This window comes from Acanthopagrus latus, chromosome 4 (assembly GCF_904848185.1).
Source record: "Acanthopagrus latus isolate v.2019 chromosome 4, fAcaLat1.1, whole genome shotgun sequence".
In the NCBI taxonomy this organism is placed as follows: domain Eukaryota; kingdom Metazoa; phylum Chordata; class Actinopteri; order Spariformes; family Sparidae; genus Acanthopagrus; species Acanthopagrus latus.
In genome coordinates, this window is record NC_051042.1 from 1,398,642 (window position 1) to 1,416,366 (window position 17,725).

The 17,725-nt window shown below is 42.8% G+C and overlaps 1 protein-coding gene across 1 annotated transcript; it reads left to right on the forward strand.

The window, feature by feature from the left end:
• The first annotated feature begins 10,362 nt into the window (after positions 1-10,362).
• Positions 10,363-13,407, forward strand: LOC119018304. Its single transcript, XM_037095844.1, has 5 exons — positions 10,363-10,521; positions 10,904-11,071; positions 11,475-11,570; positions 11,939-12,193; positions 12,933-13,407. The coding sequence occupies exons 1-5, from the start codon at positions 10,414-10,416 to the stop codon at positions 12,993-12,995; spliced, it is 690 nt and encodes a 229-aa protein (XP_036951739.1). The 5' UTR covers positions 10,363-10,413; the 3' UTR covers positions 12,996-13,407.
• The last annotated feature ends 4,318 nt before the right edge of the window (positions 13,408-17,725 follow it).

A 17,725-nucleotide genomic window follows, 5' to 3' on the forward strand; every position in this document is an offset into this window, starting at 1 on the left:
ATAAGAACATGAAACATGTGGGGTAGCTTATACAATATGTTTCACCTTACAATTTATGTAAAATACCGTAAGGTGTTGTTAGCATTAATTAAAAATTACTGGACTGTGTCATCAACACATCTCTCTGGCAGGCTGGGGAAACCTTGTGGTGCTCATTAATAATGCCTGTGCCTAATGTGAATTTTGTTGACAGCCTACAACGACCGCTGCAATGGTATCAGTCAAGCGAACAATCACAAAATCAAACAGCTGAGCGACCACACATCTCAGGAGCGACTTAACAAAGCTCCATAATTCAGGTGAGTGAAGCCAGATGAAGCCACCCCTCATTGACAGCGTGTCCTAGGATTACACTGTCTCTTGCTGGGAAGCATTTAATTTCTCCTTTTGGCACAGTGACACTTCAATCTTTTCCCTGTAATTACACATTATTAATGTTATGTAATTTGGCAAGATAGAGCCATGAATGCAGTGACACAGTTACGGACATCATTTGGTGAAGCTTCTTCCTATGGCTTCAGTTAAAAGTCCGTGCCTAATTATGGTCCGATTAGGGTTTTTCATCTCTAAGGCTGAGTGTGGTACCACTGACAGCACATGGACACAACCCTACACTGTTTCCACAACTAGGAATCTCAGTGTTTTCATCATGTTAGAATATTTTATAGCTTGTAATTTCTGCAAAGTAATACATCATGAATTCAGTGAGTGTTGTACAGTAGATACATTATTTATACATGCCCTCTGTTAATTCATAACCTGACAACTGAAGAATACTCACAACATGATGGATGTCAGCACACACTTCAGAAACTCTGGTCTGTTTTCAACGGAAGAAAGATGCAAGTTGTATAATCTTACACTCTCAGGAAAGAGAGCAGAAAGTGAGAGATGCTCACCATCTTCAGAGTGCAATAAATGGCAGAGTGCAGGATGACATTCTCAGATGTCATCTCCACCAGTAATGGCTCGGTAGCTCTGACGCCTTAGCTCTCCATTGTAAAGTAATTGAGGTATTATTACATTGTGAAATTGGGTCAGTTTTATCCTGGGAGGAAATAAGCAACAGGACAGCAGAGCTTTCTTTCACAGAGATTGCCATCAAAAGCACATATAGAGGTTTCACAAGATGATCGATACTCTGAATCAGAAGTAGCGACTGTGGGTCGTGACCCTTAAGATTATTTCACAAACCCTCTGGTTTCTTTCTGACCTTTTGTAATATATCATTTTGTCATATACACTTCTCTAACAGCTCATTTTTATGCACTGGCACTAAGGTCTTCTTGGGACTGGATAATCAATGTGTTTAAATTTGAGCAATTTCTTTGGTTGGGTTAAAGGGATAGTTTGTGTTTTTTTGCTAGGTGAGAGGTTTATGCACACAACTCTGTTTACTTTCAATCAAAAAGAAACTTAACAATTTCAGACACAGACCTTAGAACCTCGGTATCCCTACGCATTAGCGCAACTGCGTAGGGATACAGAGGTTCTATGGTTGAGAAAATGTAGTGCCAAAAGAAAGGCAGGTCTGACGGCGATGTAAAGCGGTGTGAATTTAATCTATACAACGTACACTTGAACTGATATAGATTTGTTTTAGGTGAGCCTTGTTTTAGGTGGTTTATTTCTCGTTTTCTCTGGACCCCGTTCACTGCAGTACAAGCTGAGTGTCTGGGCTGGAGCAGCTCTCTACTTCTCCAAACTGAGGTTGTGCTGATTGGTGATTACAGTAGGGAACAGATCGACTATAGATATGTACTTTATATGACCCCACTTCAAAAAACATTGAAAATAAAATAACTACATTCAGTCTAATAACTTACAGTGACATGAGTTATGTAAGTGACATAACATGTCAAGTAACCTAAAATACATCATTTGTGCATTGACTTACATGTAACATACATTAACTTAAAAACAAATCACTCTTGATAGTCAGGTACATCCACCCTACAACCCCAACCACCTCTGACTTTGTTTTGCTCTTTATACTACTACACTGGAGCGGCCCTTCAAGGGGTGACGGTAGAAGGGTGACTATAGCATAAAACTTGGAAGTGTACAGCCACTGACCAGACTGTTTAATTTCTGGGAAATTTACAGGTAACACGGTGGCATTGTTCAAAAGAAGTCCAATGGTAGGACATTTTTTTTTCTTCTAATAATCATACAGATAAAAAGACACAAAAAGTAGACGATGAAGGGGAACAGTAACATTATCATCCATCATGTGTTTTGTTTTGACTTGGTTCAACTTGGACCCATTGTATCTATCATTTATCTAGTGCACTTTACCTGTGCGGTGAGGAGTTTAAACCTTTACCTAGTTATAAGGTAGTTTAGATAATCTGGTTAAGGTGACAGTCTTGTTTACCACCTGTATGATCCTGAATTCCTTATTACCCATCAGGCTTTGTTAGTGATGTTGTAGTTACTTTGACTAGCAAAATATTACAAATAGAAATGATGACAGCAACCATAAATATAAGACTCTAGGTGTAAGAAGCCTGAGTTATCATTTAACTGATGTGACCTCACTACACTGGATGGTCTACACTTCTTGACTTTGGCTCTGCTTGCTTTGGCTGTGTCAGGAGCCACTGGCATTGATTTTAAATACACACTGAATGTTACACAGCAAGCCACACTAACGTGTAGCCAAGGTTGTAAATGCGGCTTTCAAAATTTACCCCATAACAAGTTGCTGATGCAATACCTCATTCTATGTTGGTTTTATGATCGTGTCGACTCATGGAATGTGATGGCTCAAAGTTGTGTTATGTTATGTTAAGTCATGTTACTGTGGCTCACTTGTTGTTGGCAGGCTGTGCCAGGGCTATGCAAGACCAGTGTGAGACAGGAAGCTTTATAGTTTACAGAGAACAAGTTTGAAGCAGAAGTTTCACCAAGAAAGAAAAAGAACTGAAAACTTATGGTTGCACCTCCACAAAAATAAATATGCTTATTGCTGCCAGAACATGTCTTTGAGCAGCTTTTGCAAGAGGGTGTCATAATAAGAGTTCCAGCATTATACAGTGGAATGGGAAAAAAATCAGACACTGGGATATGTCAAAGGTCATCCATGTATCTTTTTAAAGCAGAAATGCACTGTCATTTTCAAACCCTTGTGGGTCATGAAACAACACATCATCTAACCCCTGAGAGCATCTAAACATGCCTGCATACTGCAAGGCCAGGGCAGCATGAAATCAGGCACTCTATGTGTAAATGGACTGTTGGATTCACAGGTGACTGGATGCTGCTGTCATTTTGAGAAGAAAGAAGAAAAATAGAAATCTTCCCGGTCGATTGTTGGCTCACAACAGAAGCACTTATGTGGCTTTGTTTCTGCATGTTTGTTCAGGGAGAATTCCAGCAGAGTGTCACTAAAGTTCACATAGTTAACTGAGCAGAAACTGCAGCATATGTGCCCTGAAAAAACATGGATATACTGCGCCTTTACTTTCAATGCAAATCAGCAGAGATATTTCACCTCAGTGTGCAATTGTTTTCACAGTGAGAACTGTTCTTTTGAAATGTTTTAACATTCACACATCTTGGCATGGCTGAAAATGAAAGACGACTCAGTAACTTTTGAGGTTTAAAAAAAGCTTTGAATTGAATGGCATTTTCAAAATACTTGAACTTCACTGCATTTGCTAATTATTCCACAATTAAGACATTAGGACATTTGAATTTGTTATTTTGAGTCATTTCTCAAAAAACATTTTACAAGCATTATTTTTTAAAGCGCCACAGGGGCCCTCACTGAGCTACAGCCACCCAAGAGTGTGAATAGTAACTACCAATTCCTTATTTTCAAGTGAATTTGCTTGGACAATAGCTGAAATACTTCTTGACCCCAGAAAAGACTTCTAAATATACAGAAGATTAAGCTTTCACTGGTGGAGGACTGTGGTGAAAGAAGGGCAAATAACTGAAACATATTTTTATTAAAGCAGATTACTGAAAATATGTCTTGGTCAAAAGGTTGCAAGACTTTTTAAAGAAGAACTTTGTATAAAAATCAGGGCATATCATGCTGGAAAAATCCAGCTGATGTTCAAGATGAAAATGATTTATTAGGAATTATGACAATCACAGGACTGAAGCTCATAACAAAGGTTGATTTTAAAAACATCCATCTATCCATCCATCTTCTTCTGCTTATCCAGAACCGGGTCGCGGGGACAGCTGTCTGAGCAGGGACACCCAGACTTCCCTCACCCCCGACACTTCCTCCAGCTCTTCTGGGAGGATCCCAAGGTGTTCCCAGGCCAGCTGGGCGACATAGTCGCTCCAGCGTGTCCTGGGTCTTCCCCGGGGTTTCCTCCCAGCGGGACATGTCAGGAACACCTCCTGAGGAAGGCGTCCCGGGGGCATCCAAAACAGATGCCCGAGCCACCTCAACTGGCTCCTCTCGATGTGGAGGAGCAGCAGCTCTACTCCGAGCTCCTCCCGGGTGACAGAGTTCCTCACCCTATCCTATCTCTAAGGGAGCGCCCTGCCACCCTGCGGAGGAAACTCATTTCAGCCGCTTGTATCCGGGATCTTATTCTTTCGGTCATGACCCAAAGTTCATGACCATAGGTGAGGGTAGGAAAGTAGATTGACCGGTAAATCGAGAGCTTCGCCTTTCGACTCAGCTCTCTCTTCACCACGACAGACCGGTATAATGACCGCATTACTGCAGCCGCCGCACCGATCTGCCTGTCAGTCTCACGCTCCATCCTTCCCTCACTCGTGAACAAGACCCCAAGATACTTAAACTCCTCCACCTGAGGCAGTAGCTCTCCCCCAACCCGGAGGGGACAAGCCACCTTTTCCGGTCGAGAACCATTGCCTCGGATTTGGAGGTGCTGATTCTCATCCCAGCCGCTTCACACTCGGATACAAACCGCCCCAGGACATGCTGGAGGTCCCGGCTCGAAGGAGCCAACAAGACCACATCATCCGCGAAAAGCAGAGATGAAATCCTGTGGCTCCCGAACCAGATCCCCTCCGGCCCGTGGCTGCGCCTAGAAATTCTGTCCATAAAAATAATGAACAGAACCAGTGACAAAGGGCAGCCCTGCTGGAGTCCAACATGCACCGGGAACAGGTCTGACTTACTGCCGGCAATGCGAACCAAGCTCCTGCTCCGCTCGTACAGGGACCGTACGACCCTTAACAGAGGGCCCCTGACCCCGTACTCCCGGAGCACCTCCCACAGAATGCCACGAGGGACACGGTCGAATGCTTTCTCCAAGTCCACAAAACACATGTGGACTGGCTGGGCAAACTCCCATGAACCCTCGAGCACCCTGCGGAGGGTATGGAGCTGGTCCAGTGTTCCGTGGCCCGGACGAAAACCGCATTGTTCCTCCTGGATCCGAGGTTCGACTATCGGCTGAATTCTCCTCTCCAGTACCCTGGAATAGACTTTCCCAGGGAGGCTGAGGAGTGTGATCCCTCGATAGTTGGAACACACCCTCCGGTCCCCCTTCTTAAATAGGGGGACCACCACCCCAGTCTGCCAGTCCCGAGGCACTGTCCCCGACTGCCATGCAATGTCGCAGAGACGTGTCAACCAAGACAGGCCTACAACATCCAGAGACTTGAGGTACTCAGGGCGGATCTCATCCACCCCCGGTGCTTTGACACAGAGGAGCTTCCCAACTACCTCAGTGACTTTGGCCCGGGTGATGAATGAATCCACCTCTGAGTCCCCAGCCTCTGCTTCCTCTATGGAAGACATGTCAGTGGGATTGAGGAGATCCTCGAAGTATTCCTTCCACCGCCCGACAATGTCCCCAGTCGAGGTCAACAGCTCCCCACCTCCACCGTAAACAGTGTTGGTGGAGGACTGCTTCCCCCTCCTGAGGTGCCAGATGGTTTGCCAGAATTTCCTCGAGGCTGACCGATAGTCCTCCTCCATGGCCTCTCCGAACTTTTCCCAGAACCGAGTTTTTGCTTCCACGACTGCCCGTGCTGCTGCCCGCCTGGCCTGCCGGTACCTGTCAGCTGCCTCAGGAGTCCCCCGGGCCAACCAGGCTCGGTAGGAATCCTTCTTCAGCTTGACAGCATCCCTTACTTCCGGAGTCCACCACCGGGTTCGGGGATTGCCGCCACGACAGGCACCGGAGACCTTATGGCCACAGCTCCGGACAGCCGCGTCAACAACAGAAGTGGAGAACATGGTCCATTCGGACTCAATGTCCCCAGCCTCCCTCGGGATCAGGTCCAAGCTCTCCCGGAGGTGGGAGTTAAAGACCTCTTTGACAAAGGGTTCTGCCAGACGTTCCCAGCAGACCCTCACAATACGTTTGGGTCTGCCGAGTCTGTCCAGCTTCCTCCCCTGCCAACGGATCCGACTCACCACCAGGTGGTGATCAGTTGACAGCTCAGCCCCTCTCTTCACCCGAGTGTCCAAGACATACGGCCGGAGGCCAGATGACACACCCACAAAGTCGATCCTTGACCTCCGGCCTAGGGTGTCCTGGTGCCATGTGCACATATGGACACCCTTATGCTTGAACATGGTGTTCGTTATGGACAAACTGTGACTAGCACAGAAGTCCAATAACAAAACACCACTCTGGTTCAGATCGGGAAGGCCGTTCCTCCCAATCACACCCCTCCAGGTAACACTGTCACTGCCCACGTGAGCGTTGAAGTCCCCCAGAAGAAAGGCGAAGTCCCCGGTTGGACCACTCTCCAGTACCCCTCCCAGGGACTCCAAGAAGGCTGGGTACTCTACGCTGCTGTTTGGCCCATAAGCCGAAACAACAGTGAGAGACCTATTCCCGACCCGAAGGCGCAGGGAAACGACCCTCTCGTTCACTGGGGTAAACTCTAACACATGGCGGCTGAGCTGAGGAGCTATAAGCAAGCCCACACCAGCTCGCCGCCTCTCACCGCGGGCAACTCCAGAGAAGAAGAGAGTCCAGCCTCTCTCAAGGAGTTTGGTTCCAGAGCCCAGACTGTGCATAGAGGAGAGCCTGACTATCTCTAGCCGGTACCGCTCAACCTCTCGCACCAGCTCAGGCTCTTTCCCCCCCAGTGAGGTGACATTCCATGTCCCCATGGCCAGAGTCACCGTCCAGGGATTGGGTCGCCGGGGCCCCTGCCCACGACCGCCACCCAAATCACATCGCACCCGCCCCTTCTGAACCCTCCTGCGAGTGGTGAGCTCACTGGAGGGTGGGCCCACGTCACTCCTTCGGGCTGCGCCCGGCCGGGTCCCGTGGGCAAAGACCCGGCCACCAGGCGCTTGCCTGCGAGCCCCAACCCCAGGCCTGGCTCCAGGGTGGGGCCCCGGTAATGCCAATCCGGGCGACGTAAGCGTCCTTGGTTGATTGTCTGTCATTAGGGGCTATTGAACCGATCTTAGTCTGGCCTGTCACCTAGAACCTGTTTGCCTTGGGAGACCCTACCAGGGGCATTAAGCCCCGGACAACATAGCTCCTAGGATCATTCAGGTGCTCAAACTCCTCCACCACGATAAGGTGCCGGTTCAAGGAGGAGGATTTTAAAAACAGATTTAATAAAATCGTATTTGTAGTAAGTACAACTTAAAGAGAACATAAGGCTGAAATAGCCTGGGAGAAGGGTTTCCAGTCATAAAATTTTGTTATATCTAGAAAAAAATCAAGATCCCCAAAATGACCTCGGCCTCATTAGTTTAACTTTAACATAAGGCGCAGGAGGATCTCTGATCTGACATGTTCTGCATCAGATAAGAAACGATTTGTGTAATAGGCACGCTGTAATCCCAAACAGTTGTACTAGCTCATAACTAATGAGGTCGTAACAGTCAAATGTCGTTATGCAGTTGACTAAACTATAAAGTGTTGAGCTCTGTTAAGATTTATGTCACTTTAATTGAACAGGGCTCAATATTTTCTAATTTGTGTGGAACGCTCAAAAAGTTTAGGAACCATACAGTAGCGTCATAACGTTATCTACATCACAACGTTCTGGTGGGTGGGTCTTATCCCTCCCTCAGGTAAGATGAGTCAGCCATCTTGAATTTTCCTTGATGTGGACTTGCAGATTTGAAGCAGCCCTGTTTTGGTAAGTAACGTCAACGGTTTTGTTTTGAATTGAATCTCAATAAATAGTATACATTTGGAACTGGGAATGCATTTGTACAATGTGCACAGTGAATATTTGTTGTTAGCAGTCCTTCTTCTCTGGAGAAGGGTCTGGGCAGCGAGACTAGCAGTCCGTTAGCATTTTTAGCACTCCCTCGTCTAAAAGTCGATACGTTTTTTGAATGGGAATTTGGTAAAATACCTCAAATGAGGTCTGTGGTTTACAAAAGCTTAAGCGAGTTTAAGGTTTTGTTCTGGTCAATGGTCGGGGGACGTAATCTGAACACTGTACAAGTAGCGCGATATAGCGCATTTATCGTTTATTAGCGGCCAAGCGCGACCTGTCCATGCGCCCGTGTCTGTGTGTGTAACGTTATGTGCGTGTGTAAATGTGTCTCGACACGGCAGGTGGAGGGGCAGACCGGCCGAGATGAGGGAAAACGCTGTTTATTTTTTTTTTTTTTCTTGGAGAGAGACTGTGGCAGGTCACAGCGTTAATTAATGGGAAACACCGATTCATTTATTCTTGGCGTCCTGCCACGAATAGACTTTTCGGCTTTTGGCTCGACCAACACAATATGGTTACGTTCATTCATCTCCGCATAGCATGACAGCAGTGCGTGGGAAAACCGAAACTCATATGGTCCTATTGTATTTATCATTATGTATTATTTTAAAAATGTTTTTGAACATTAATAAATCATATTTGTGCTCATTTTGTGTACAGATATCTGACTACAACGAGTGCCATCAGACAGGTGCCAATAGGTGAGTTATGTAAATTGTGTAATTTGAATTATTAAAAAAAAAACTAAAATTTTTCACCCTGAATTATTCACAATGTTTAGAGTTTTTGCTGCAGAAGAATAGACTTAATCAAATTACTGATGTGTTGTCAACTGGTTGGCATAATCATTTTCCCCCCCATTTGAAATTTTACACACATTTTAACTTGTGCAAAGTGCAAAACGAGGCTGAAATGGTTTAGACTTTAATTGAAAACATTTAAATTGCAGGGTGAAGTTGGCCTAATGGAGTGGATGTGCAAGTTGTGTTCTGCAACTTCAAATACCCGGGGACAATTATTTTGGCACTATACTGTACTGCATAGCCAACATTCAAGAGTGTCCGCCCTGCCATGTCTCTATGACAGTTGCATTTGTACTTTTCCATCATTCGAAGCGATGAAAGCTCATCTGTCAAGGTCTCATAATGATTCATGTAGAGTAGATGCAACTGAAGGAGCATGTGGTTTTTTTACATGTCCTTTGTGTAACTTCAAGCAGCCCTTTTCTGAGGAAATTCTTTTTGGTTATTTGAGAAGTCATTTATGAAGTCATGAGATGGTAGCATGCCCATTCAAGAACTGTAATTACAGAACAAATAGCTACTCAGCGTTTAATGCACACAAGAGTAGGAAACATGGTGGTGATTCAGACTTTGGTGAATGTGTTGTGTTGGCAGACAATGATAGTGCCCCAGTTGTAGTTGCAGCAGAAAGTCTTGGGGAACCTGCTGAATATCACAGTGCAAACTTGCTCTACTTGAGCGACCAAAGTCAGTGGAGGAGCTGAAAGAAATAATGCAAGACAGGTTGAAGCCGAGACTGGATGGGGACTTTAGCCTGCATTATGAGGATCCAGACTTTGATGGTGATCTTTGTCTTCTTGTGGACATCCAGGAGCTACCAGAGAAGGGCACATTGAGAGTCGTCAGAGCTGAAGGAGACACCTCATCTACTGCATCTTCTGACACAGACATACTCCCACATGTACCTGCATTACAGCGCCAGAAGAGCTGGCCTGATCACTTTGTTGTTCCTGGTTTTGGTTATGAAATGGAGCGTATACTAGAAGAAGGAAATCATGTTTATGAAGAATCAGGAAAATTGCTGAAGTTAAAGAGGTTGCAGAAGAGTGAAATCCTTAAAAAAATGGCAGAAACGATCTACAGTTTTAAACCATACCCACATGAAAAGGAATTGGCAAAGGCTGCTCAAGCTTTGCTTACAGCGCATCCATGTCTCAGAATGACGGCCGGTGAAGACGGGGATTTGAGATGGAAACGTCACATAGGATACAAGCTTGCATCTTACTGTAACAATCTGGCCAAAGCTGGGGTTGCAGAAGTAGCCATTAACACAGGGAGACGGAGCCGAAACAACCCCAACAATGATCACCCCCATCAAAACATAAAGAAAGCTCGAAAAGCTGAAGTCAACTACATCATCAATCTACCGAAGGATCAAACCCCAGCCACTCTGGAAATAATGAGAGAAGAAATCATACATGAAGTCGAAAAGACTGAGAGAAACCAATTAGTCGTAGGCAAGCTCATGAACACAACCTATGCCCTTCGTCGGCAAGAAATCGTCGGAGCTCTTGTAGCTCCACGGGTGAGAGATGTCGTGGACAGATGGCCAGCCCTACTTATGGAGTCACAGGTAAAAAATAAAACATTTAATCAACATGACTCTTTAGCATGCCCACTTTGAACATGTCTGTTTTGATTTTTCCAGTATTTAAATTACTGTTGCAAATGGCAGGTGTAAAAGTTGACGTCAAGCTGTGATGTATTTTTGCCATTCACAGTAAACAAACTATACAGAGGTTCATTATTTTAATTTCCTTTGGATAGCATTATACAGCCTGTTTTTAAATTAAAGAATGACAATTAACTTTCTATTTTGACCTTGGTTCTGACTCATCCCTAATAGAATTACTCTTGGTTTTGCTACCTGCCAACTTAAAACTTCTTAAAATACATTTACAATTGTGTTCCTAATTAATCTTTGTGCATTTCTGTGCAATTCTGTCCATATACAGGTGTTGGCAGAGTTCCACCGGATCAACAACGTTAACCTGCGCAATCAATTCTACAAGGAGCTGGATAGACACACACCTAAACTCATCACCTTGTTCAGAGAGAAGGCTATCAGGACTGGCAAGATAGCGGAAGAACTTGGCAAGCTCATGAGGATTTATGACCTTGAGGTGAATTTTTAACTTTGCATGATTCAGAAAGAGATTATTTGCAGACAACTGTAAGAAGCCATAGTGTGAATTGCCTCATATATAGAGGGCAGAGGAGGAGGGAGATATGAAGGAGGGACGGGGGGACAGGAGGAAGGGAGGAAGGAAGGAGGGATGAGGGAACAGAGGGAATGGAGGAAGGAAAGGAGAGAGGGAGGAGTTGGGAGAAATGAAGGAGGGACAAGGAAAGGAGGAACAAAGGAAGGAAAGGAGAGAGGGAAGAGGAGGAAGAAAAGGAGGGATGGTGACCCAAAATACTGAATCTAACATCTATAGCAATGACCGCTTTTATTTATTTAATTTTTTTTATGTTTGCTCTGCATTTGTGTAAAATTATTGTAATGGATATTTTTTGTCCACCTAGGAACAACGTGATGTAAATATGAGACCGGCCCTTGTCCTTCGTGCACTTCCTGTGTACTTGCGTGAAGATGCCTCCCAGTTCTTCAGGACCTGTAATGTAAGTGTACTGGCCTCACTATCAGTCCTTTTTGCCTAGCTATTCAGTCAGCCTAAACATATGACGTCACTCAAATAACTCTAGGAGAACCAGGACCTGTTTATGAAATTTACTTGAGTTGTTATTCTGCAAACTGACATGTAGAAATTACATGAATGAAAAGGTAATTATAAAGTATTCCACTAAACAAAAAGTATGCTCACAGGTAGGTGTGAAACTAACATAAGATATTAGCATATGTAAAGAAAATAGTTTAAACATGTAGCTTAGTCAAAGTGCTAAGTGACAGTAATGTCACTTCTAGACATCATTAGCATGATTTGTATCCTTGAGGGGCTGAACTCATTCTTGTATTATTTGTGTTTTAGTCAGCAGATGGCCCAGACCTCACAGACACTCCGGTGGCTCTCCTGACAGTCGCTTTTCATGACACCACTGATGCGGCCCTCTTCAGCCCTGAGAGCATCTCTGTTGTCATGGAGGATGAAATACTTGTGAGTGGTCCCACAAATCTGGTTGACTCATTTCTCCTGCTTTTTTGGGACATCTATGCACTAGACCTACAGTACCCAAAGAATCTTGAGCTTACATTCACATTTATCCAGAAAGTTGTGATGTGTCTTTGTCAGACTCGGGCAGAAAAGAGAACTCAGATGCGGAAATGGCAGTAGTAGTGTCAAGTTTTATTATTCTGATTTTGTAACTCTCCAGCGAGAATGACAAGTAAAACTCTATGAAACTCTGCGAGACAAACAAGACAAACAACATGAAACACAGAATAACTGAAAACGCTCCCGTAGGAGGAAAACCTACACTGTTCTTAAATATGTACATAGATATCAAAATTTACAAAACAAAAAACACTCCGAAGAGGAAACTCAGAGGCTATGAAAATTAACTACTCTTTCTTAATAAAGTTATCAACAAAAATTCACTCGTGACGAGGAAAACAAAAGGCTGTAAAACTTCAAACTTCAACTCAAAATCCTAACCAGAAAATACAAATCAAAATCACTCTTCTCGAGGATACAAAATTCAGAGAAAATAAAACATGAACAATACTTAACCATATATGATTCAATCTCTCAACAAGGCGTGGAACAAGGCTGTGATCAAAGGCTTCGGTAAACGACATAAAGACGAAATACTTTGGCACAGAGACAGGGGAAGACGCAGACTTTATACACATGAGGAAGGGGTTCACAGGTGGAAACAATCAGGGATTAGGGATGACGTCAGACCATGGACACGGGAGGAAGGGTAAGTGACCTGAAACGAAAGGAGAGTTAATTTCAAAATAAAACAGGAAGTTCACAAGACAGATACCAAGACGAGACAACCTCACCACGATGTGACAGTCTTGATGACAACAAACCACTGAAAGGGCGTCTACTGACGCAGAAGAATGATTTGTTCAATGAGTGAATCACTTAGAATGGTTTTTTGTTGAGCTGAGTATTGAGGAAGTTTTTTGTTTTTTTCCACTCTTTACAAATGTAATCATTTGCCTCTTCTACCTCAGATTTAAGATGTGACACTGTTTGCCTCTTCTACCTCAGATTTCTACTCGTTACAAAGCCTAAATAACGATACTGAATGTGGCACTGTTTGCCTTTTCTAACTCAGATTTAATACATTGATTGTATTGTAATATATTGATTGTTAATACATAAATATCACAACATTGCCTAGCCCACGTTTATGCACTGACTAACTTGTGGAAAATGACTGTTCCATTCATGCACTATACATGTTTAATGTTCTGTTGCTTGATGCACTACCTTGATGACGGAAGGAAGGGAGGAACAAAGGAGAGAAATGAAGGAGGGATAGGGAGAGAAGGAAGGGAGAAAGGAAGAAGGAAGGATGGGGAAAGGAGAGAGAGAGGAAGGAGGGATGGGGTAGAGAAGGAAGGGAGGAACAAAGGAAGGAAAGGAGAGGGGGGAATGAAGGAGGGATGGAGGGACAGAAGGAAGGGAGAAAGGAGAGGGAGGAAGGAAGGATGGGGTAGAGAAGGAAGGGAGAAAGGAAGAAGGAAAGATGAGAAAGGGAGGAACAAAGGAGGGAAAGGAGAGAGAGGAATGGAGGAGGGATGAAGGGACAGAAGGAAGGGAAGAACAAAGGAAGGATGTTGCCAGTTGAAGTACTCTTTACAAATGTAATCATTTGCCTCTTCTACCTCAGATTTAATACATTGATTGCTAATACATTAATATCACAACATTGACATATTGCCCAGCCCAAGTTTATGCACTGAATAACTTGTGGAAAATGACTGTTCAATTCATGATGCTCTATACATGTTTAATGTTCTTTTGCGTAATGCCTACCTTGATGCACTACCTTGATGTTGTAGTGAGTTACAGCCTTCAAGGTGCAGTAAGTGCCAAAACATTTTAAACAGTGTTAAATGGCTCAAACCACATTGTGTTAAATAAAAAGTTGTTGAATTGTCACTGTGGTGTTGCTTTCATGTTTTCTAACATTAGCTGATTATAATTGTGTAGTGACCAGCATCAGTATTTCAGTTTAGAATGAATTTTGAGTTCATGTGCATGCAACTCATTTGGTTTCTCATGATACACTGTATTGTACACTGAGGTTACTACGTCTAATGCATGTATAAATTGACATTTTTTAGAATAAAAGCTAAAAGATGCCATTTCTCCCACCTGGACAGCTCTACTGCATTTGAGTCATGTTAGAATTGTGGCTCTAAGGATGACCAGTCAGTTCACCACTTGGTCTTGACTGAAATATCTCAACAATTATTGCATGGACTGCCGTGACATTTTGTACAGACATAGATGATCCTCAGAGGATGAATCCTACTGACTTTTTTCTGTAATGCCACTTGTAGGTCTAAGTTTTAAAGTATGCAGTGTAATATAAGTATTATGAGTGTTTTGTGCAGCAAATCATGAGCTCAATCCCAATTCCAATTTGTACCCTGCCCCTTCACTCTCGAGTGTCCCCTTACCCCTCAGAACAGAGTTGCAAGGGGAAGTGGTTGAAACCTCCTCTATGAAATTGGACAACCCTTCAAAACCATCATAGTTCATCAACAGTTGTCAATTGTGTTTATGCAAACAGTCAGACTGGATATTTCCAGTTTAATGTTTCCAGCTGTGGTGATTTCTCTTGTGTTACTGTGGCAACCTGATGCTATCACAGTGCCATTCCTGATAGAAAGTTTGGACACTTGCATTTTTTCCCCCAACTTGATGCTATTAATCATTGCTGCAATACTGAATTATGCACAAGAACAATGCAATAATAATGTAAAGTTAGTTAGCTAGTTAGTAAGCTAACAAGACATCAGCAAACAAGGAGCCATTGTTTTATGGTTAGAGAATATATGTTTATGTTTAGAAAATAAAAGACCCTAAAATTCGGAAATGCCAGAGTTCTCATTGCCCTCTGTTTGAAGTGTGCCTCTAAAAAAAACCTCAGTGTGGAGGGCCATGCAGTCCTAAAACTTCACCATGCCCCTCTTTTCCCAACAAGAATATGAACACCCTACCACTGGGCATCAGGGATAGGGCTAAGTGGTAGGGAAGAAGGGTGCATGGGATTTGGCCATGGTTTCCTCTAGCACCACATAGTTTTGTGTGAAATGTCATGACATCTATGGGATGGATTGCCATGACATTCATCATCTATTCAAATTTTAAACCATCCAGTACCCATCAGCCTCAGTTCTACTTTGTGTTTTGCTACTAATGTTAGCAGGGTATCATGCTAAACTGGCATGGCGAACATCGTAAAAATTCCACCTATGAAATGCATGTGAGCATTTTTTTTTATTTTTTTTTGTGAGAATGTGAAGCTGTAGGAAGAAGAGGGTCTGCTCCTGTATCTAAATTCTCGTCTGTTCTCTGTATGCTATTAATGAATTCAAACGTGGCCCTTCCCCCTCTCAGTGCTCCTGCCTACATTCTTCTAAACTTAGTTCCTCTATACTGGAGTCTGTCAATCAGTGCTGGCGTGTGGGCATGTCTCCTGGAGCAATTAAAAGCTCCCTTTGGTGAGCTTTTGAAATTAAGGCATCTGCCTCAGACAATGCCAAATTCACACATCCAATAGCAGCCAAAGCAGTGTCATAAAAACATGTAGAAATCAAAGGCTGAAGTGGAACCAACATGTAATGTGACTCTTCAGTGTAACATGAATACTTCATAATTCATATTGAAAAAAAAAAAAAAAAAAGTTCTGAGTTCATAAATAGATGCCCATGATTGTATTGTATTTTTTACATTAAGTGCAGCAGAAACATGATGCTTAAGCAAGGACACGCGCTTGTGAAGAACAGAAACACATCAACTGCCGGAAATTGATGGTAGACTTAGATTGCTATTGAATTTTCTCTCCTTTAAAATGGTTGGTAAAAACAGGATAGTCCATCATTGAGGAGCTTCATGTGCAGCCTTGATATTTGCTCTTTGATATTGACCACACAATCAATAGTGCTTTTCTATAGCAGAGCTGGTAATATTACTCAATTTTCACAGTTAGGTAATATTATTCCCGTAAGAGACTATCTATTGATCTGACCACATGCAGACCTTTTACTATCAGGACTACTTCTTGGGATCCAGTATGGGAAATGCCCACTTAGAAAGGCAGCAGCAAATAGTCCTACTTCACATTCAGTAAATTTGCTTCTTACCATCTTACAGTGTCTGTTTGCAAAAAAAGTAATTAAGGCTGGACTGGAATCAAAGCAGCAGAGTGATAATCATGGAGAGACAATCAACTATAGTTGGCTGAGATATAGTGATTAAAAATCAGTTTGAATGAACACTAAATCTAATATAATTTACCCAATTTGCATAACATATGGCCACTGAACATGTGTTGCCAACCTCATGTCTAGCTGCAAAAGATATGTCTATCCATATATGCCACTGTTGTACTCCAAGTTTGTGTGGCCCCATGATAAGTTAGACACGCTGTTTTTGAACAGTACTAGTGCTTGGAGCCTTGTTTTTATTAGCAGATTAACATTTCTACAATGCAATGACAACTTCACATCTATTTGTGTCACATGTACCTTATTGACATTACTACAATATCTGTCATATCATGTGTACATCACGTTAAAACCTGTCTGTAATATTGGAAGATGGAAGGCATGATGGTGGAAATAAAGTGAAGGCTGTTTCAACATTTGTGAGTGTGACACCACACTTTGTGGCAACAAGACACAGTCAAACTTTCCTCAATACACACACTCCCTAAAATGAATATCTGCATTCTGTTTCAGACTCCACACACATCCATACTCCCTGAAAGAAGATTATTGTTGAGGGATATTGAATCATTTACTGCATGGGTTTGGCAACATCCCATACAGTAAAAATTAGTACCTTGAGTATCAATAAGTTGGCATTTAGTGGTCAAACTCTAAGTATGGTTATCTGGCACTTTGATCAGTCATTTTGTCATTAATATCTCATTAATAATAATATGAAACATTTTGTAACTTTGAGTATTTCTTAATCAACTGTCTTATTTAAAACTGATGCATTGAGCAGTGACATTTATTTTGTGAATATGAAAAGTATCAAAACCATTTTATGGGGCATCTTGGTTGTGAAACCCAACCCTAGTTGCATTTCCTTTCAGTCTCAGATTTAAGAATAGTCCATTAAAGATTCAGAACATACTGGAATCACCCTCTATGTGTTCATCTACACCACCAATTCTTGCATTGTAAAATACAAATCAAAGTTACATACAATTATTTAATTTTTGTTTTAAAAAAAGTAAAAAATGGTCATCACAGACATAAACTATAACTACACTGCTATTAGGGTGCTATTTGACCTGTACATTGCAGATGTTCCCCTAAGGGACTTGCACACACACTTCCCAGATCTCAACCATGCATCGTGTGGAGCAAGCTGATTGGTTGATCCATCTCCTGGCGGGTTGGAACACTCGTTACACAAAGTCATACTAGATTTACAAGCAAATACAGAAGGGAACATCTCTTCACAACCCTCATACACCTTGGTGTATGTGGAGCCTAGGTTTGCTTTAGCCCCTGCTGAAGTATTCCTCCCTAAACCTTGAATGAGTGCATCACTTTAAAGTGGTACATATTCAATAATTTAGTCTAGAAATGGTTATAATATTCCTGTAAATATACA

Excerpts from the sequence above, each read along its gene's own strand:
- LOC119018304 (XM_037095844.1), top strand. The coding sequence starts at position 10,414 with ATGAACACAACCTATGCCCTTCGTCGGCAAGAAATCGTCGGAGCTCTT. Across the intron at positions 10,522-10,903 it reads CCCTACTTATGGAGTCACAG|GTGTTGGCAGAGTTCCACCG; the intron begins GTAAAAAATAAA and ends GTCCATATACAG. Across the intron at positions 11,571-11,938 it reads AGTTCTTCAGGACCTGTAAT|TCAGCAGATGGCCCAGACCT; the intron begins GTAAGTGTACTG and ends TTTGTGTTTTAG.